The sequence below is a fragment of the Leptopilina heterotoma genome, unplaced genomic scaffold, assembly GCF_015476425.1.
Source record: "Leptopilina heterotoma isolate Lh14 unplaced genomic scaffold, ASM1547642v1 Lhet_16, whole genome shotgun sequence".
In the NCBI taxonomy this organism is placed as follows: domain Eukaryota; kingdom Metazoa; phylum Arthropoda; class Insecta; order Hymenoptera; family Figitidae; genus Leptopilina; species Leptopilina heterotoma.
The window spans coordinates 2,045,135-2,067,134 of record NW_025110874.1 but is presented as its reverse complement, the minus strand read 5'-3'; the positions used below and the strand labels follow the sequence as shown (position 1 = coordinate 2,067,134).

General features: G+C 22.5%; 2 protein-coding genes across 9 annotated transcripts in view; one reads left to right on the top strand and one right to left on the bottom strand.

The window, feature by feature from the left end:
• The window catches only part of LOC122498809 (protein Skeletor, isoforms B/C), a 123,123-nt gene extending 121,749 nt beyond the window's left edge, over positions 1 to 1,374 (top strand). For 5 of the 8 annotated variants that reach the window (XM_043606728.1, XM_043606730.1, XM_043606727.1 and 2 more), the window contains one exon: positions 341 to 1,374. In XM_043606728.1, the coding sequence (XP_043462663.1) occupies positions 341 to 505 (165 nt within the window). In that variant the 3' untranslated portion in view covers positions 506 to 1,374. The remainder of the gene's footprint in view (positions 1 to 340) is intronic. The other 3 variants (XM_043606732.1, XM_043606733.1, XM_043606734.1) reach the window with 2 other exon arrangements.
• A 10,565-nt stretch (positions 1,375 to 11,939) lies between these two features.
• LOC122498805 (nuclear pore complex protein Nup107) lies at positions 11,940 to 21,746 on the bottom strand. The gene is made up of 7 exons (XM_043606720.1): positions 21,306 to 21,746; positions 20,717 to 21,189; positions 17,927 to 18,134; positions 16,985 to 17,838; positions 16,537 to 16,854; positions 14,890 to 15,141; positions 11,940 to 12,705 (listed from the first exon to the last, which is right to left on the bottom strand). The coding sequence occupies exons 1-7, from the start codon at positions 21,700 to 21,702 to the stop codon at positions 12,604 to 12,606; spliced, it is 2,604 nt and encodes an 867-aa protein (XP_043462655.1). The 5' UTR covers positions 21,703 to 21,746; the 3' UTR covers positions 11,940 to 12,603.
• Positions 21,747 to 22,000: the final 254 nt, after the last annotated feature.

Sequence of the window (22,000 nt, the reverse complement as noted above, 5' to 3'; positions counted from 1 at the left end):
TTACATATGTATGAACATAATTAAATTCTTGCAAATTTTTTCAACGAATTTAATTAAAATTGTATTGAAATTTGAAAATAATTTAATCTCGGGCGAAGAATTTTATTAAATTTATTGAAAATAATTGAATTGTTTTAAGGAATTTTATTAATTAATTTATCAAAATTAAAAGCTCAACATTTATATAAAATTCAATTATTTTTTTAATTTTTAAATAAAATTATTTGCAAAATTATTTAAAATAAGTTCAATTTTAAATCCAGTAAAGTTTAAATAGGTAGATTTTTATTCCAAGCTCTCATTCCATTATTTTTATTAAATTTCCATTTTTTTTTCTCAGTGTTTCACGCACAATAACCTGGGTTGGAAAATTCACGTTGTAAACCCTGGAGAACGAGCACGAAGAGAAGAGGAGCAAGAAGGCCTAACGAGCGCCGGTTCAGCCATCACAACAATTACAATATTCTTCCTCACACCTTTGTACACTCTTTATTTTCTAAGATGAATCTCCATAATTATTTTATTGGCTACGCTTCGCATTCAATTCCAGAAAAGAGAAGTGCGAACACGAGAAAATGCCATTTGTATGAATTCAACGACTGGCGTTGGAATGAAGAAAACGTTTAAAATTAAGATCAGGACATTCGTGATAGACGTGTGTTGCAACTTAAAAAAAGATTTAAAATAAGAAACTCACGATGCAAGGTTGTATGAAAGTACTTTAGCGCCTAAGATCTGCCTGTATCGTTAAAATCAAAAAGTGAAAAACAGAAAGAATTGTGGGAAGATATTTTTAAGAGCTACCAGATTCAATATTTCATATTATATATATATATACATATTATATACATACAGTAATACATAATTATATATATTATTATATATATGATATACAAAGAAACGACGTACACATAAAATGCGCTCAATCGGGCCGGACAATAAATGAAAATTTAGGGAATTAATAAATATTCAAAATGAAATTCAAGACAATACTTAAATAAAGAGAAATTCAATGAATTTCAGACAATAAACTGGCAGCACAATAATAATTAATGAGAGTACAAAAACCGTTGAAAGTAATAATAAAAAAAAATATTGCGGTTTTCTGTTCTCTCGTGAGTGATCAATTTTTGATCCACACTCTTAAAAGAATAGTAAATCTTACGATACGTTCTTTTATTTTTGATAAAAAAGAAAATACAACAAAAATACTTAGCGAATTAAGAAAACTTCGACAATATGAAAATCAAAATAGGTACAATCTCAAAAAGAGAAAATTCAAATAAGTGTTTTATCAGAAAAGTTTATATGTAAAAATAAATTTTAATTCTTGAAAATAGAAAAAAAAAATTTTAATTCTTGCAAATAAAAAAATTAAATTTTAACATTCGAATGTCAAAATTAAAAAAGGTTTATATTAAAAATTGTTTTTCCATTCAGCACTTTTTAAACTTGCACTTATTGAACGAAAGAAACTATTAAAAATTGAAAGTTTTATAAATTAGAAATGAAAAAGAAAAATATATTCTCTATAATTGATCAATTGATATATAAATGTATATTTTAGATTGGAATAAACTTTTAGAGTGTGGAGAGAATATATATATGTGTACGATTGTAAATTTTGCACAAAGTTATAAAATAAAAAAATGAAAATAATGATAATTTAAAATTTAAGTAAATAGCTAAGGGAATATTTATAATAAATGCTGTTTGACAATAATTCAGTACTAAAGTTGAAGCGAACGACGATTAATGAGAAATCTAATTTCTTAACAAAAGTCACAGCTAAAAAACTAATAATTATAAAAGAATAAATATGTGCTGTAACGTATAGATGTATGCAAATACAAGGAAAAAAAGTAAGCGTGAACCTTCCTAAAACGGAGTGAAAGTATAATTGTGCCTTGGGTGCAGATATATACATATACATATAAATAAATATATAGTATAAATAAAATATTGTTTAAAGAAAAAAAGAGCAAGAATTAAAATCAGGAACAACTCGGACAGGAGATACCCTGTAGTACTTAGGAACAAATTCCTTGTGCACGTCTCTCTGAGAACATAGAGAAAAAAAATTATGGCATATTTTTTTAATAGCAAATATGACTGAATAATAAATCTTATAGATGTGATACGGGTGTAGAGTCAATGTCGATTTTAGTAAACCAACAATCTCGTAACTTGTCATTGATTTTTGTCAAAAGAGATTTTTTTTTTGTTATATTAAATATTTTTGATAATCAAAGGGGCTCGAAGCAGTGAAAGTATTTAAAAATACGGACTTTATGGACCAAAAATGAAAAATTGCAAAATTATTTTCATCATTTCACTTCAATTATTACTTTCTAAAATTTTCAACTAAAATTCTTTTTTAAATCAATTATCTTCTATATTAATAAGCATTGTATTCCGGCAATCTATTCGCAGTTTAAAGTTGGTTGCTGTTTGCTTCTTTGTTAACTAACTTTTTAAATGTTTAAAATTTAAAAATTAATACACTGGAAATCATTGAATTCTTGTAAAGTATTTATCAAAAAATTTGAAAATAATTGAATTTTTATGAAGAATTCAATAATTGTAATAAAATTCTTTACAAAAGAATAAGTTTTTTGATTCATTGTTTATTTAATTCAGAATATATTTTTGGACAAATAATCCAAGTGATGTAAATTTTCCATTATTATTTATTAAATCTCGACGATTCTAAAAAAAAAATTTCTTTAGTCTTTTAATGGTAAATAATAAAAATCTTCGTAAAAAATTCAATTATTTTTATTTAAATAATAAAGTTCTTATCAGGATTTCACTTATTTTCAATTCCATTTTTAAATGCAATTACTTCGAAAATTTCAATTATTTTTAAAAATCTTGTAAAAATTATCCGAGAAAATTCAATTATTTAAAAAAATTGAATTTTTCACAGAAGTTTAATTATTTAAAAATTTTTTAATAAAATTCAAGAATTCAATTATTTTTAAAAATAGGTAATGAAATTTTTGCTGGAATTCAATTATTTTAAATACAAGATTTAATTGAATTCTAGGGAAATTTCAATTCTTTCTAAACATTCTTTTTAAATTCTTCGAAAAAATTCAATAATATCAATAAATAGTAAATTTTTCACAGGAATAGAATTTTTTTTAAATACAATTTTAATAAAATACTTCTCAAAAATTCAATTGTTTTTTTTAAATTTTGCAAATATTCAATTCTTTGTTGAAATAATAAATTTTCTCGCAGGGATTCAATTATTTAAAAAAGTTTTAATAAAAATTCTATTCAAGAATTCAATTATTTTCAGAAATAATTAAATAGTCGATTTACTGAAAATCAAATTGAATTCTTGTAAAGTATTTATAAAAAAATTTGAAAATAATTGAATTCATTTCAAGAAGTTTATCAACATTTTTTCAATAATTGAATTCTTACGAGAAAATGTAATTAAAATTATTGTATTTAAAATAATTAATAAAATAAATATTAAATATTTAATAATAATTCTTGACAAGATTTTTATTAAAATTCTTTAAAATAATTTAATTGTTTTGAAAAATTTGTTTCAATTCTCTTAGAAATAATGGAGTTTTTTTAAAATAATTTTTAATGAAAATTTTGAAAGTAATTGAATTTTATAAAGATTTTCTTTTAAGTTTTTAAAATAATCGGTGTTTATTATTATTTATTATTATTTTTGAAGGAATTTTACTAAATATTAATTCTTCTACAGAATTAGTATGAAAAATTAAAATTTTCAATGATTTTAATATGAAACCTTTTCAAAATTCAATTATTTCCAAAAACTCACGCTATAATGCTTTTAATATTCAATTATTATAATCTAATATTTCAAGTTAAATTCATTTTTAAATCAATTTTTATTAGAAAATTCTACTAGAATTCAATTATTTAAATAAAAAAATAATTTATTGAATAATTGAATTCTCATAAAGAATGTTATTAACAAATTTTTAAATAATTGAATTCTTTCGACCAATTTTAATAAAAATTTTAAGAGTTTAAGAGTTTTTAAAAGTTTTTTTAAAATTTTTTTGACACTTTTCGAGGAATTCCATTAAAATTGTATTAAAAATAATTTAAATTCTACATTGAGTTTCTATATTTATGAAAATAATTGAATTCCTAAGAAGAATTTTATTTACAAAAATAATTGAATCCCTGTAAAAATTTTATTATTCATGAAAATAATTGAATTATTTAAAAGAAATTTATAAAAAATTTGTAAATAAATGAATTTTTGCAATCATTTGTAATTTCTCTAAAATTCTCCAAATAATATCGAACAATTTACGAACTTTTCGTTCTTTTTCTATCAAATTACGGACTTTACAGACTTTTTAAAAAAAAAATTACTTTTACTGACTTGAATCAAATTTACGGACCTATTTCGTGCCCTGTAATCAGAAAGAAACATCAGTAATTTATAATTGCATATTTGAAAATAATTCAATTATTATAAAATAATATAATGTCAAGGAAGAATTTTTTATTTTAAATAGTAATTTCTTTCATAAAAATTCTTCCTGGAGGAATAAAATATTTTCGAATAAAGTGAGAATTATAATTGAAAAAAATTGTTTTCGGCAAATTTTGCAAATATTTTGACAATTCACGAGACAAACGTATGAAAGTGAAACAAAGTGATATAAAGTTATGGAAAGTATAAAATATATTAGACGACGCGCACAAGGACATATGAAACCAAGAAATCAGCGAAATACATAATCAGTGTAGATTGTAGAGATTGTAGCCATGATTTTTGTTTTTGTAATTATTTTCCACCTGTAAATGCTTAGTTCAGAGTTCCAAGTGCTGGGGTGTCCTCTAAATTGACTTTGAAAAACTCGGAATTTCAATTTTTTCGTCAATATAAGTATTATTTTGCAACTGTTGATAAACAAAAATTAAAGAAACAAAAAAGTAAAGATGAAAGTAAATAACACCAGTGCAGTGTGTAAAATTGCTATACATATTTACGCGAAACAAGAAAAAAATATACTATATAAAACTTCTGTTCTGTCTCTCCATGAAAAAATGAAACGATTTGTAAAAAGTCAAAAAAAAGTTTAAAATTTAAGTAATACCACGAGACTTAAATTTGTAATCACAAAAATAAGTGACAATAAGATTTAACACAACAGTTATATAATTAACTGTTTCGTCAATGTTGAAATCTAAGTGACGAAAAGGGCTGAGATGCAATTTTTATTTCTTATAATGGACATTTTTTAAAAATTATGTTCAATGAATGAGTGAACAAATAAACACTGCTAAAAAATAAAATTAATAAATAATAATAAATAAAAGTCAACATTATTAAAAGTAAAAATGTATTTGTTAAGTTATTTAGTTATTATCTAAATATAAGTGATGAATAATTCGGATTATATCACATAATTATAATATTAATTTATAATAATGATAATTAATTAATAGTAACAGTGAGAATAATTTGTTCAGTTCTCACTCTATATCGAAAGTTAATCCTGATTGATTCATTTTAAACATATATTTTTTTATTATTATAATTCTTAATCTGAATAAGAAGAAATTTATTTTCTAAGTTAAAAATAAAATATATTAGCATAAGTGTTTCAAAAATTCTTTTTCTCGAGACAGCATTGTTTTACCGAAAATTTATAAATATTATCTTTGCATTTAACCTTCCATTGAACCACACATAATTAAAATTATTGTCTATGAAGCACGTATTTTGTCGAAAAATCTATTTTTAAGAACTTAATTAAGTAATTTATTGTTTCATTTACTTATATTTTTATTCACTTTCAAAAAATTCTAGTTAATATAAAGAATTATAAAATATAATAAATAAAAATTTTCTTAAATAAAAATAAATTTTTTTCTTAAAATGAATTTGAGCAGAATTAACTTTTATCATATTTTTATAAGCGTCGAAAAGGGATCTAATTTTTATTAAATTTTAACTGTAAAAAAATAAACTGTCAACTTTTTAAATTAGTCAAAAATAATCGATTTGTTCAAAATAATTGTATTCTTTCGAGAAATTTTACTAAAATTGATAGAAAAATAATTAAATTCCTTCGAAGAATTATACTATTAATGAAAATAATTTAAATCCTTCAAGGAATTACATTATTTATGAAAATAACTGAAATTTTGCGAAGAATCTAATAAACATTTTAATTGTATTTTAAATTCTGAAAAATTAGTTTTTAAATTCTATGAAAAGAAATTTAATTCTTCAAGAATTTTATTAAAAAATTGACATAATTAAATTTTTATAAACAAATTGTATGATTTTCTAATTTTAATAGAATATAATTTAATATTTTACAAGAAATTTCTTAAAAATTTTAAAAATAATTGAATTTTGGAATCATAATTAAAATTTCTTAATTTTTAAAGAAGATATTTGAATATTTTTCAAGAAATTTATTAAACGTTTTGAAAATTAAGGAATTTTTAAAGGAATTTTACAGAGAAAAAGATTTTAAATAACCAGAAGGAAACAAGAAGGAAAAAATTAAAATAATTGAAAGTAAATTGAATGTTTGCAAAGACTTTATTATTTTAAAACAATAATTGAATTGATTCAATAGATTTATTAAAATTTAAGAAAATAATTGAATTTTTTCGTGAAAAATGTATTAAAAATTAAAATTTTGTTGAAAATATTTGAATTTTTGAAAAACATTTTATTATTTATAATAATAATTTAATTCTTCCGAAGTATGTTATTATTTATAAAAATAAGTGAATACTTGCGAAGAGTTATATCAAAATTTTTGAAAATATAAACAATAATAATTAATTATGTACTTAATAAGAGAATTTTTTAAATTTTGATTATGAAATTATTCAAAAATTTAAATTTGAAAATAAAAAAATTTGTACTTTGCATAATAATAATAATAATAAATGGAACATCACGTTTCAAACGTAATATTTGCTAGTTAATAAATAAATAAAATTGATTTAAAATGAATTTTGCATTATTTTAAAGTATTTGCAAATATTTTAATAGCGAAAATACTAAAGACAGTAAATTTTTCAAAGTGATAAAATGAAAATTAAATAGTTTTTAGAAAAACTATATTTCATAAAAGACTTTTTCCATTTAAAAAAAAATTTTTTTTAATAAAGAAAATATTAAAGAAACACTTTATAGAACAGTTTTTTCCTCTTTGGAATCAAAAATAACTTAATTTCAGTTTTTTATATTTTTCTCGAAATTAAAATTATCAAAGTTAGATCTCTCTTACGATCAAATACGAGCAGCGTATTTGACTTTATTAATTTATTAATAGTTGAATTAATTATTCTATTAAAGTAATCAATTATTTCATTAAATTAGTTAATTAATTATCATCATTAAAGATTAAATTAATGTACAATTAATAATTAATTGTGACTATGTATAAAATTAGAAAAGTTCAAAGCAAAACGAACAAAGAAATAAAAATGATAAAAAATGAAAATTTATAATAAACGATTTATTAAATTGATTAAAAAATTAATTATAAATGACAATAATAACATAATTCGTCGAATTAACAGCAGTGTTTTGAGTGTGTGAGCTGCTCCGGAAGAGTAGATCTAGAAATAATAATAAAGTTTATGTGAATACATATCCATTCGATACATAAACATATTATCATCAATGGACTCAATTCCCTTGTATTTTTGCAATTATTAATAATTATTAAATGTAAAAAACCATATCTTTAGAATTAAATCGAAATAAGCTGATCGTTTTCGCGGAGCAGCCCAAAAATATTGTGTCCAGAGGAGTGAATTGTTTAAAGAGACAGTTATTTATAATAATAAAATTCCCAAGACATTTTTCTTTCGTGTATATTACAAATAAGCCGCAAAAAAATTTATTTATGTAAAATATTCATCAGAATTTAAATAATTGATTTCCTTATTCATTCAAAAGAATTGATAAAATTGAGATTAGTAAATTGTATATATTTATAATAAGATTGTTAGAATTTTATAATTTCTTTTAATAATTCAATTGCTTTAACGATTTTACGTTTACTTTTCAAAAACCCTTAAAAAATTGATGAATTTCGTCTTTGATTTTTTGGGATTATTAAAGAAAATTAAAAATACATTTTTAAAATATAATAACTAATAATTATCATATTTATTTAAAAAATATTCTGAACATTTTTTTTTTACACTGGAATTTTGTGGATATTAGAAATATTTTCATTCTAATAACATAAATTGTATAAAATACATATAGATAATAAATAATAAGTATTAATAATAATAATGAAAAATAATAACAATAACAATAATAGTAATAATAATAATAATGATAATAATAATAATAATGATAATAATAATAATATTGATAATAATAATAATGATAATAATAATAATAATAATAATAATAATAATGATAATAATAATAATAATGAAAATAATAATAATAATAAAAATAAAAGTCTCGGTAAAAATGAATGAGAGATAATTGTGGCATTTAATTGTAGCTACTCTAAAGTCTTACGAATTTCGAAAATAAACCAGAACTTTGTCAATAAACATACGAAGGTCCTGCATAATAAATACGAAGTGAAAGATTCTAGAATATAAAGAGAAAAAAAAACTATCACTGTTTTTGAAAAGCACATTAAAATTTACCAAAACAGTTCTTTCTTCTATGATGACCCCTGTGACTGTTAGAATATTAGCAAAATGTTGTCTTTGATCCACGAAAAAAAATATGTTTATAAAAAAAAAAAAATGTATCAGAATCTTGTCTCAAGAAATTATATCTTCTTCCCCCCACCCTCTGCCCTCTTAACATGATAAACGTTATTAAAAAGATTGTCAACCATTTTTTTCAAAGTTTGTGTGTTAGGCTAGGCAAATTCACAAGTAATTAAAAATTAGCCAGTTGTAAAGCATTTTTAAAATCATCTTTCAATTCCCTCGTATCTCCTGTTTCGAGTAAAAAGAATGAGAAAAGAAGAGAGAGAAAGATGTTTTAATTGATTATATACTGAATAGAAAGAATGTTTTGAGAGTGAAAACGGAGAATGCTTGCCGAATAGTTACTGGACTAACAATTACCATTAATTCCTTACAATATGAAAATCGTATACGATTTAAATACACTTATTCAGCAGTAATTTTCTCTCAATAGATGTTTACCTTATCAAGTACAAGGCAAAATATTGTAACTGTCAAAAAAAAAAATTTAATTTCCCCCCGTCATTATAGATAATATAACATTTCACCATTTTGTCAATAATTGGAAAAAATTTTTTGTTCCAAGAAAAGAAAAATTGCGGTAAACAATCGTTAGTCACGAGACTAATCGATTTATAGTTTAGCGAATGTTTTTGGAAAATTGTAGTAGAAATATTGCATTAACGTTTACACAAAGTTTCATGTTAATTATGTGTCTTACAGGGTTTGAAAATGTATTTTTTATATTTCTGGCCTTTAAAAAACAAAAACAAAAAAAAAAATGCCACAAAAAAACTTCTTAATTAATAATTAGCTCTTTCTCAAATTACGTTTCGTAAAAAAATTGTAGAAATAGGCAAAAGACAAACTTAGTTTTAGAATGAGTTGACAACGTTTTATGCAATGTAAATAATTTTACGAAGACAAATTTTTTGGGAAAATAATATTTAGAGTTTACACTGGAAAACCGCTCGAGAGGTGGTGTCCAGTGTATTTGAAAACAAATGTCCTGGAAATTTTTAGCTTCTTTTAATTATTATAAATTGTCAGGAGAGAAAAGTATAAAATTTTTTTTCTGTTTTTATAGAGAATAAACGATAAAAACATAAAATTGTTAAATTGATCAAGAACTGATCAAGAAAAAAAAAAAGATTCAGTAAATTTAATGTTGTCGCAATTGTGAATAATTAAAGGAAATTTATTTTTTTCTTGAAAACTATTGTATTGAAAATGATACGGTTTTCGTAATGAAAATATAATTTTTATTAGTGAATAATTTTTTTAAAATAAGTAATATTGATGTTATTCAAGAGTCAGTCTTATTAGTATTTTGAAAAACAGTTATTTATTATTTTAAATTCTAACTGTTTTTTAAGATTTTAAACCTTTTTTCAACAATATTATGGTAAAATTTTTTCTTTTTGAAACATTCAATACCAAAAGAATTACACACTTTTTTTACAACAGAAGAAAACAATATAAAATTTTATAAATATATTTTGAAAGATTCATCAACGCAATTTTGAAAAATAATTATCTTCATAAACATTGTTTCAATAAATTATTTTTATTTAAATCAGAGAAAATATATAATTATATTTTGCTCACCATTATTTACTGAAAAATTTTATACAATTGTTTATTGAATTGTATAGAAAATAATTTATTTCAAAAAATTAGCAAAAGGAGAATTTTTATTAATAAATATTTATATTTTTAATGATTTTAATATTTTAAAAAAGAATTATCAAAAAAAATTATCAACAAGCAAAGTTATAAACAAACTTCCAATAAATGAAGTAAACTATTATTTACAGGCTTCGGGTCGACTTTAACGAACAAAAAAAGTCGCTTTAGTCGATTAAAAATAGAAAAAAAATTGAAATTTGGTAAAATCTTTTAAAAAATAATTTAAATTTAGTAAAATCTTTGAAAAATATTTGAAATTTGATCAAATCTTTTAAAAATAATTGAGTTTTTAAAAAATATAAAAAAAATAATCAAATTTTTGAAGAATTTTAATTCTTATAAAATTATAAATAATTTCTCAAAAATTCTAAAATAGTAAATTTTTTAAAATTTTAATTTACTTTGTTAGAAGGTAATTGAATCTTAAAAAATTATGATAAAACAATTCGAAGAGTTAGTTTTTCATAAATATTGTAATGTAATTTGTCGAAAATAATTGAAGAATTTTTGTAAAATTTAAAAAAAAACTAATTTTTTGAAGAATTATAATTAAAAATTTTGAATATGATTATTTTCTCCAAAATGTTAAAAATAATTCTAAAAAATATTAATGTTATTATTTTGTGTTCGTATTTGAATTTTCGGAAATATTAAAAATATTGAATATCGAAAATATTGAAAATAATTGAATTTTAAAAAATTAGAACGAAATAATTTAGAGAATTACTTTTTTCAAAAATATTTTAATATTGTTTTAAGAATCTAATTTTCATTTATAGTTTTCATTTTTATTGAATTTACACTTGAAGATTATTCATTAAAATTTTTGAGAATTCAATTATATATATACAAAATTTTCAATTATAATTCTTTAAAAGTTAATTTTCAAAAATTGTAATAAAATACTTGAAAAAATGATTTATTTTCAATTGAATTTTACAAAATTTCAATTATTCAAAATCATTTTAATTGTATAATTCAAAATTTTAATTAGAAAAATTATTCAAAAATAACTTTTCAAAGATTTGTCTATTATATTTTTTTATACTAATAAAAATCGAAATAAGTTGCATTTTATACTGAAAATATGGTATTTTGTCGCAAAATTTGGTAGAAAAATCGAAAAAGTGTCAATTTTTTAATATAAGTCGATAAAAGTAGCATTATTTGAAAATAGTCGAAAAATGTCGAAAAAGTCATAATATCCGAGGCCTGTATGTCCTAATTAACAGCTCTGCATTAATAAATTTTTCAAAATGCATTACATTTTTTTTCATAAGGATGTATTCTTAATTTGAGTTTACATCATATTGAACCTTTTTAATTTTGCCAAATTAATTCATCACTTTATAACTTTACTAAAACAAATATTATTTAATTCGAATTTGTTGAACATTTAGATTATTATGAATTATATTAATATATATAGTTTATAAACATTACGAGCTATTCACTTTTTTCTGAGTAGTCATTGAAAAGAATAATTTATATAAAAATGCACATAATTTGTATCTGCAGAAATTAAAGACTGCTTTTATCAAGATACGCATTGCTTTATTTCGAATTACAATTATTGTTAAAAAAAATACGTTGATTATACAGTAATTAAAAAAACATGTTTGTTTCATATTTACAAAAAGATTATTTCTTTTTCTGTTAAATTGACCATTACAAAAATGAAGTACACATTTTCAGTGTATGTAATATAAAAAATATCGGTATTTATATGAAATAAAAATTCACTTTATTTAATCATAGACGTAAAATGTAAAAAAGAATCTTGAATTGATAGAAAATTTATTTAAGTGTATAAAATAGGAATGGAAAATTCCTTTACAAAATTTCAGTTTAATGAAAAAATATATAATAAATTAGTCAAAGAAAACTTAATGCACAAAGCTAGTCCTATACAGAATAATCTTTTCATACTTTCAAACTTGACTAATATCTTTTTTTTTAGTCCGCACTCTGCAAAACAGCGATTCATAAAAGTGAAATCCTTTCAACAATTATGAGGTATTGTAAGGTATTATGATTATGATTATTCATTATTAAACATTGTATCAAATTTTATATTCACTTCTTGTGGTTGACAATAAACTGGTTTTATAAAAAAAAAAATTGTTCAGACTTTACATTGGATATTGTACATTTTGTTTATAGTCTTACTTACATAATGAAGAAAATTTCAAGTCCAAAATACTATTTTGAATATCCCCAGGCGTCTTTCTTTTGGTCCATCAGTGCAACCGATGATTCGCAAATCTTTTTGAAGATTTCTCTGAGTTTCTCTCTTGGAAAAACCTGGAGTAAGAAAATAATTAAATTCACTTTATTTACTTAGTAAAAGTTGGTCAAAATGTATTTTATACAAATGAAGCTTCCAGTAAAACAAATTATTTTTTTGACATAAAAATAAACCTTTTAGAAATCTAATTAAACAACAATTCTATTAATTAGAAAATTGTTTGTTAAAAATTAGAGAAATATTCTAAAAATAGAAAAAATTGTTAAATGGTGGCAAATATTTTCTAAATTTTTCAAAATGGAATATTCTCAATTTCAAAGAATGCAAAGAAAAAAATATAAGTTTTCCATAATTTTGATTTTCATTCAACAATTTTATCAAAGTTGCCAGAAAAATTTGATTCATTGTTTTTCCCTGATTTTCAGAAAGAATTTTGATTTTTTTCCCTGACCCTAAAAAAATCTCATTCATATTCTAAAAATGATTATACAAACAAAAAAATGTTTTTAATACATTCATTTCTGAATAAAAATAAATAAATTATTATTATTATTATTATTATTATTATTATTATTATTATATATAAATTATTTGAATTATCTTAAGATTTATTGAGATATGTATCATTTTTCTACAGGAATTAAGATTTTAAAAAATTTCCACTTTCAAACCATTTAAAATTCAATAGTTTATCAAAATTGCTCCTGTAACTTCTTCAAAATTAATTTCAAGACTTCACTTCAATCATTTTCTAGATTTTCCAACTAAAATTATTCTCTGAATCAATTATTTTTTAATAATTTTTGAGATAGTTCTTTAAAAATTCATTTATTCAAAGAAAAAGAATGTTCATCTAAAATTTTTCAGAAATCCACTTGTCTACAACTCAATCTTACGAAATTTCAAATATTCAAAAATTTTCTACATAAAATTTTTCAAAAAAATAAAATCTTCTGAATTTTTTATTAAAACTATTCAAAATTCAATTTTTCAAAAGTTTCAATTGAAAATCTTTTTGGATTATTTCTATGAATTCCTACTATACTATAACTCTTCTAACATTCAATTATTTACTCGAACTTTTAACTAAAATTCTTCTCTAAATCAATAATTTTCAGAAAGTTCTTTGAGAATTCAATTATTCAATTATTATTTACATAAAAAAGAAAGTTTACTTAAATACGTCTAAAATTCATTTGTTTTCAATTAAATTTTACGAAAATTCGATTATTTGAGATTTTTTAAAATTAAAGACACATTTTTATAATTTAATTAATTTCAAAAAAATTTTAATAAAAATTTTTTTAAAAAACTAGGTAATTCAATTACTTGGTATTAAAATTGTAATAGCAACTCTTCTAAAATTCAATTATTTTTGGACTTTTTAAGAAAAATTATTTAATTATTAATTATTTAAGAACTGTTCTTAAATAATTAAATAATTTAAAATAAATTCAATTTCATATTAAGGTTAAGGTTTTGAATTAAAATTCGTGGTGATTTCAAAATTAGCAAGCCATCAAAAGGAAATTTAAGAAAAATTTAATATTTCAATACTTAATATTTTAAAGGTCGCTGGATACCAAAATTCAGAATTTTTTTATGAATTCTAGAAATTTAATTTATTCCAGTACTTTTAATAGAATTTCCTGACTAATTTTACTTTCCTTGACTTTTTCCTAATTTCACTTTTCTTTGGCAACTTTGTTTATTACGAAAAATTATGTTTTGAATTCTACAAACATTTTAATTAACATATGGTTTTCCGAATGAAAATTATGATTTTTTTTACTAAAAAATGAAATTTATTATTGAATGAAATTTAAATCAATAACATTAGATTAAAATTTAGGCAAACTAAAAATTAGGATGAATTAAAGTTTGAATAAATTGAATTTTGGATTATCGGAATTGAATGTTAGTTAAAATTGGAATAATTTTAATTATGATAGATTTAATTTTCAATATTTACTGCGACTTTTGTTAGTTAAATTAAAACCGATTGAAACTAGAATTGAGGCAACGAATCTTAGAAGGAAATACGCAGTATTGATAGTAAATTCTGCAAAGTTTCTTTTTAAGTACCGAAGCCTCAATTAAGTCATTTTTTATTTGACCGGAACTCCTGATAAATTAAAAATAGTAAATGCTTAAAATATGTTTCATTTTCTTTTTTGTCTATGTTTAAAAATAGAAAAAATGCAGTAAAACAAGTTTGAATTGATATAAAATTGACTTACGTTATACAGATGATATTGTTCGGAAGCAAGAACGTCTGCCAATTGAACACACTCAAAGTGTTCATTCATTTCAGACATAACAGTGTGTAGTAAAAGAGCAATTTTTGGAATGCACAATTTTCTTAATTTCTCCATTTGATGTTCTCGTAAAATTTCCTCTGGACTTAGAGGATCGTTCTCATTATTGTGAGCATCGACTAACCAACCGCCATCAGGAAACAGAAGGACATTGAAGAGTAATTGTTTCACTTCCTAGGGAAAAAAGGAAATAAATAAGAGTTAATAAATAATACACTATCAAAACAATATTATTACAGTAAATTACAATTAATTAATTTAATTCTCGTACAGGGGAGGATACACCGATAATTTTAATTAAATATCAAGAAAATAATTTAATTTCATTTTATGACATCAAATTGTTTTTATATAGTAATTTTTATATCAATATCAGATATAAATAGCTTCAAAAATTTTTATTAGAGTTTTATGAATAATTAAATTCTTTTGTCGAGTTTCTTTAAATTTTTTTGAAAATAATGTTTTTTTTAATAATTTTAATTGAAAATTTGAAAAATAATTTAATTAAACAAAGAATTTTTTTAATTTTTTAAAATAATCTACAGTTTATAATTATAATTGAAAATTTTATTAAAATTTTATTGATAATAATTGAGTTTCTGCAAAGAATTTTACTATTTATAAAAGTAATTGAATCCTTCAAAATATTATTATTTATGAAAATAATTCAATTCTTGATAAGAATTTTATTAAAATTTTTGAAAATAATAAGCAGTACCTAATAATTAATTATTATAAGTAATAAAAATTTAATTTGCTCAAGAAATAAATAAATCATTTATTTTGAATATTCAGAAATTTAAAATTATAAAAATTTAAGAGAAATTAAAAAATTATTATTTTTAAAAGCAAAAATTGATTTAAAACTTTAAGAGAGACTTTATATTTTAAAAATAAAATTAAAATTATGGTCACTAACTTTCCTTGATTCATTTCGAAAAATTTAAATAAAATTCTTTAAAAGAATTTAATTATTTTTAACAGAATGTAACTTTGAAGCATTTTTTAAAATAGAGCTTCATTTTTGGGTTGAAAATACTAATAAATACAATTGTTATTCAATTTTTTTATTTAAAAATTTATTTTTCTTGCTAATTTCAGATCATATATATTAAAAAATTATGATCTGAAGTTAGTTAGAAAAATAAATAAAATAATCAAACAAAAACAAACTGAATTTTCAAGTAAAAAAAATTAAATAATAATGGTATTTTTAGTATTTTTAGCCTAAAAATAAAATTTAAAACAAAATGCTTTAAAAGTTAAAAAAATAAATTTTTGGAGTTTGAAAATTTTTTGTGGATTCAAAAACACATTTTTTTTACAAAATTACGCATGGATTTAAAAAATCTACCAGTTTTTAAGAAAAGTAAATATTCAAAAAGGGTCAAAATATTGTACTTCCCTTCTTATTTTATGACCATTGAATTCCTCACAAAAAATTACCTTAAAAATATTATTATGGAATATTTAAATTATATTCTTGATATAGTTAATGAATAAATAAATAGTTAAAAATATCGGTGTACCCTCCCCTTAAAAAAGAAACTATTTTGTAAAACATACTTTGGTTTGATGAGCCATTGTGCTCTTCCAGCGTTCCAATTCAGAGTTGTACTGAGCTTTTTTGTGATCGTGCGCCACTTTTTCCGTGAAAGTAGCATAGGTTGGCAAGTCCTCTAACGGAATTGGTTTTCCATGGTGATAGTGAGAAAACCATTCCGAAAAGCCTTCTTGAGCGTCGAGATATGCTTTATAACACATGTATTCACGTATTGAGGAGGATGGTTTTTTCGGAAGAGAATTAGTCATTGTTAGGTTTGCAATCGTATCACCCAAGTTTGGATAGCCTGACATTAAAACCTCGATTGTATCGTTTGGAATCTAAAAGAGAGTAAATTTTTTAATATTTAAATCTTTATTATTATAAAATTATATATATCATAATTTTTATTACTATGAATCTTTATCTTTATTATTATGATTTACTGTTAAGAAATGAAATTGGACAAACCTTGTTAAAAGTTTTTCTTGCGGCGTCAATTTTTTCACTGGAAAGAAAACATCGCATCAGTGCATTGCTCTGCCATAAAGCTTCTTCTCTCTGATTTGGATAGAAAAGCACCCAGTCGAGTGCATCAATTTTTTCTAAATCGGCAGCGGTGATTTCGCCCTTTAAATCGAGAGATTCTAATTCGACATTTTTTACACGAATATTTTCAACGACTAATTTTGTGATTGCCTCAACGTTCAAATTTGCCTCTTCAGCGGCGACGAGACACTTTTTCCTCTGCTCGTACTGCTTCACGTCTTCCAGGAAATGTGCGTAATTTGTCACTTGATCTTCTTGTGGCAATGTTGCGGCATAATAAGCCACGAGAATTGGATCGCCAATGTCAATAAGAACTCGCACGTACGCTAGTAGGACTTTATTTGCTATTTTATCATTCGAACATTTTCCAATTCGTCGTAGGAATAATACTAAATGGGCCAGGAATCGAAGTAACTGCGAGTCGCACACACCAAGGTGTATCATTGTTTCGATTTCTTCCATTAATTGGGGGATTTGATCGAGAATAAGGTACTTTTGAATGAGATGATCGGGTTTTGATGCTTCGGTGCGTACTTTTTGATCTTTCGAGGCGCGAAGTTCGGTGAAAATATCTTCGAGACTTACTTCACCTTTCCAATAATCGTCTGGCATTGTTGTATAACTTTTGGGCATTGTGCCTGTTACTTCGCGTTCTACCTTGATGTCTAGCAGGCCCTTCATGTGTGACCACAATGCATCCTGCCACGATATTGCCATCGGCAGTAATTGCTGCACATTCCCGCAAAGACTTGCATACAAAGCTCGATAAAATCGCCCTGGAAGTAATAGACATTTTTTGTTGAAGAAAACAGTTTTTTTAAACTCAAATCTGAAAAGGAAGGTCAAAAAAAGTGTTTTACTAACCAACTCGCTTATCTTCAGAAAGTTCCCAAGCACAACGCTTCCAAAGACCTCTGTTCGGATTTCCCTCCACGGGCAACTTTGTGTCATTTAGAGGATTTGTGTAGTTTGGGTCATGATACGGTGTCCAACCCAATAAACAAGCAGCTCTCCAAGGCTGACCACAGTGTATGGCCAGAGCTTGTGCCCTTTGCAGTCTTCCGCAACGAATCTAAATAAAATTATTACTTCACTGATTCATAAGGCGAAAAATTTCGATTTAACTTCTACTTATTCAAAAAGTATCCTATAATTTTAATCCTTATAAATAAAATCATTACATAAAAAATTATTATTATTATTATTATTTTTTGTCTTACATTGCTTAAAACTTGAAAATTTTAGTATAAAAAAATTGTTTTGAACATCAACAAATCCATTATTGCCCTAAGGCAATAATGGACTTTTTATTGACCTTTGGGTTATAAGGGGGAACTTAGTATGCAACTGTACAGACAGATAAAGTCACCAAAATAAGCCTGAGTTGCATAAACATTTTAATTTTCTGGGAATGTCTTATAACTCCGGTAAAATTTTGTTATGTATGAAAGTAATAAAATCCTAAAATATTAACTCTTATAATAATTATTTGTGTAAATTATGGGGGTTGCAGTTGTGCTGTTTTCAGCGAAATTATTAATTTCAAATCTAATTTCGACAGAACTTGACAAATTTCAATTTTTTGATATTAAATTTTAAAGCATATTTTGTTTACTTTTCAATCCAAAAACTCTTTTTTCAAAAAAAAAATTTTGAACTCCTCTTTTTTCAAAAATAAACTTTATTTTTCAATTGTCACAAAAAATAACTTTTTTTTATTTTTATCATTTTCATTGGAATAAGCTGAGATTTTTTCCAATAAATTATGTAAATTTTAAAAATGGGACAACAATGGGTTTTCAAGAAAATAAAAAAAAATCAACTTTTTAAATACTTTTCGTTTATTTTATTGAAAACTCATTGCGTCTCATTTTTAACTATACATAATTTAATGGAAAAAAGCTTTCCAATAAAAATGATAAGATAAAAAAATATGTAGTTTCTGTAAAAAATAAGTTTACAAATAAGGTTTTAAAAAAATAAGACAATTTAGGTTTATTTTTTAAAAAAGAAAGGTTAAATAATTTTTTTTTTAAAAAAGAGTTTTGGAAATGAAAAGTAAACAAAAAATGATTTAAAATAATTCACTATATAAAAATTAAAATCACTTAATTCTTCTAAAAGCAAAACTTAAAACGGCTTTTCAATTATTTCTATAAATTCAAGCTAGGAATAATGCTTTTAATATTCAATTTTTAACAAAAATTTTAACTGAAATTAATTTTTAAAACAATTTTATTAGAAAATTCTTCAAGAATTCAATTTATTTAAATATAAAAATAAATAATTTATTGAATAATTGAATGTTTCTTAAAATTGAATTTTAATAAAGAATTTTATCAATAAATTTTTAAATAATAATGTAATTCTTTCAACGAATTTTAATAAATCTTTTAAAGAATAATCACATTTTTCGTGGAATTCGATTAAAATTGTACTAAAAATAATTGAATTCCTGTAGAAAATTTTATTATTTATGAAAATAATTCAATTATTACGAAGAAATTTATAAGAAATTTGTAAATAATTGAATTTTTGTGAAATTTTTAGTATTTATGAAAGTAATTAAATGTTTAAGTAGACATAATTATCAACATTTTTTTTTAAATAATTGACGTCTTTTGGAAAAATTTAATAAAATAGTAGAGATTCGAAACCATTAAATTGATGAGAATATTTGAAAATAATTGATTTTCGGAGAAGAATTTTATTATTTATAAAAGTAATTGAAATTTTGACGAAATTTTTTTTTAAATTTTGAACATAATCTAAACTTTTAACTGAAATTCATATTTAAATCAATTTTTATTAGAGAAAATTCTGAGAGAATTCAATTATTTGAATACAAAAATAAATAATTTATTGAATAATAAATTGAATGTTTTTTAAAATTGAATTCTCATAAAGAATTTAATCAACTAATTTTTAAATAATTAAATTCTTTTCGAAAATTTTATTAAAATAGTAGATATTAAAAATCATTGAATTGAGAAAAATTTTTGAAAATAATTGAAATTTTGTCAAGAATTTTATTAAAATTTTTGAAAATAATTAAATTTATGCAATCATTTGTAACTTCTACAAAATTCATTTTTTTCTGGTATTTTAAACTAAAATTCTTCTAAAAATCTATTATTTTTAATAATTAATTAAATATGTATTAAAAAATTAAAATAATTTCAGAATTTGAATTATTAATTTTTTTTCAAAAATCGAAGTTCTTTAAAATTTCTAATGAAATTCATTCAAAATTGAAATTTTCTAAAACTTTAAATTGAAACCTTTTGAATTTATGAAAATTGTAAATGTAACTCTTAAAATTCAATTAATTTTGAAATATGTAAGTAAAATTATTGATTAAATAATTTCTAATATTTTTATGATATAGTTCTTCAAGAATTAAGATATTTAAAAAGAAATTATTTTCAGAAATAGAAAAAATTGAATGATCTGTATTAGAATTCGTGGTAATTTCATAGTTTATGAGCTTTTTGCTTTCGATAATTAAATTTCAATAATAAACACAATAACTTTAGAAAACAACAATTTACCAGGATTCCGATCAATTATATTTATTTCCTCGCATTAGATTCTCTTGCAATTTTTCTTTAAATGATTTCTGATATAAAAATAAACTATAAAAAGAATAATTACCTCAATAAACATTCTTCTTTCGAGTCTCTCGTCATCTTCTCTGTCTAAATCGTGAAGAGGCTTTCCCTCCCTCACTGGAGCGTCAGGATCAAGAGACGACACTATGGGTCTCGATGAAGCAAACATTATTCCAAATTGTCGATTATGAAGTTGATGTAATGTATTTTCCCAAGCGACTGTTTTGTCCGTGAATTGTTCGATTGAAGGCAATTTATCTGCTTGATCGAGGGCATTTTTCTCCAGCCAGTCGATGATTAGCTGATACTCTCTTATAAGTTTATCACTATCGTATAATGAATTAATCAATTCTTTCTCCGAAATATTCGAATTCATATCGATATCCATGGATTTTTGAAAACTTGCATTCTGACGATTCTGATACAAACAATAAATCAATCTCCAAGTATTTCGTTCATTTTCCAAATTTACTTCTTCATTTGACAGCTCTTTACTCTCCACTTTTGCCTGCATACCTAATCGAAAATAAGTTAAAAATAAAGTTTAAAATAACCTAATCTGGAATAAGTTTTGAAATAATAAAAAAAATAAAAAATGTAAATTCTTGAAAAAAGAAAATAATAAAACTTACCCCTCATTAATTCCAAAGTATCAGTGCAATTTTGAATAAAATCAGCTATGGTATTAAAGACTTCAGGTTCGGATAAATGTGATTGTATACTTTCCATAAATTCATAGTACAAATTGGAGTTTATATCACGCCAGGGTTCCTTTGATTTCAAGATAATACCTGTTGCAGAACCATCGTCCATCATTTCCCTCAGAGTGATATCAGTTTTTTCGGAGTTTGCCATAATATCACGCAACTCATGAGGTGCCATTGTGAGCGATGTATCAAAATCATATTCACTATTTTCTTTATTTTTTCTCGAAATATAGGAGAAATCCATTGAATTTCTTCGCAGAGAGTCATTTTTTATTATACTTTTATGAGATAACCTTAAAAAAGACCTTCTTCTGTCCTCCATGTTTCCACTTTACCCGTTTACCGCCCCGGTAAACGAAACAAAACTCTGACATGAGGCATTTTCTCAGCGATAACATTGTTACCACTCGCTCAATTCTACCAACAATACATAATCAAATTTATTCTTCAAATTTTAAAAAGTCTTTGTAATTACATTTCTTTTTAAAAAATATATTTATATGATATATTTTAAAAAAATTCACCACTGCCAGTATTTTAAAACAAATAGAATCAAATTTACTTATTTATTTACAAAATTAAAAAAGAAAATTCAAAATTACGCGGGCTATTTTCACCAA

Bases quoted from the DNA above. Each gene is read 5' to 3' on its own strand.
- LOC122498805 (XM_043606720.1), bottom strand. From the start codon at position 21,702: ATGGAGGACAGAAGAAGGTCTTTTTTAAGGTTATCTCATAAAAGTATA. The intron at 18,135-20,716 runs GTAATTATTCTT...AATTTTATTTAG, and splicing joins AAAGAAGAATGTTTATTGAG to ATTCGTTGCGGAAGACTGCA. The intron at 16,855-16,984 runs GTTTGTCCAATT...ACTCTCTTTTAG, and splicing joins CAAGAAAAACTTTTAACAAG to ATTCCAAACGATACAATCGA.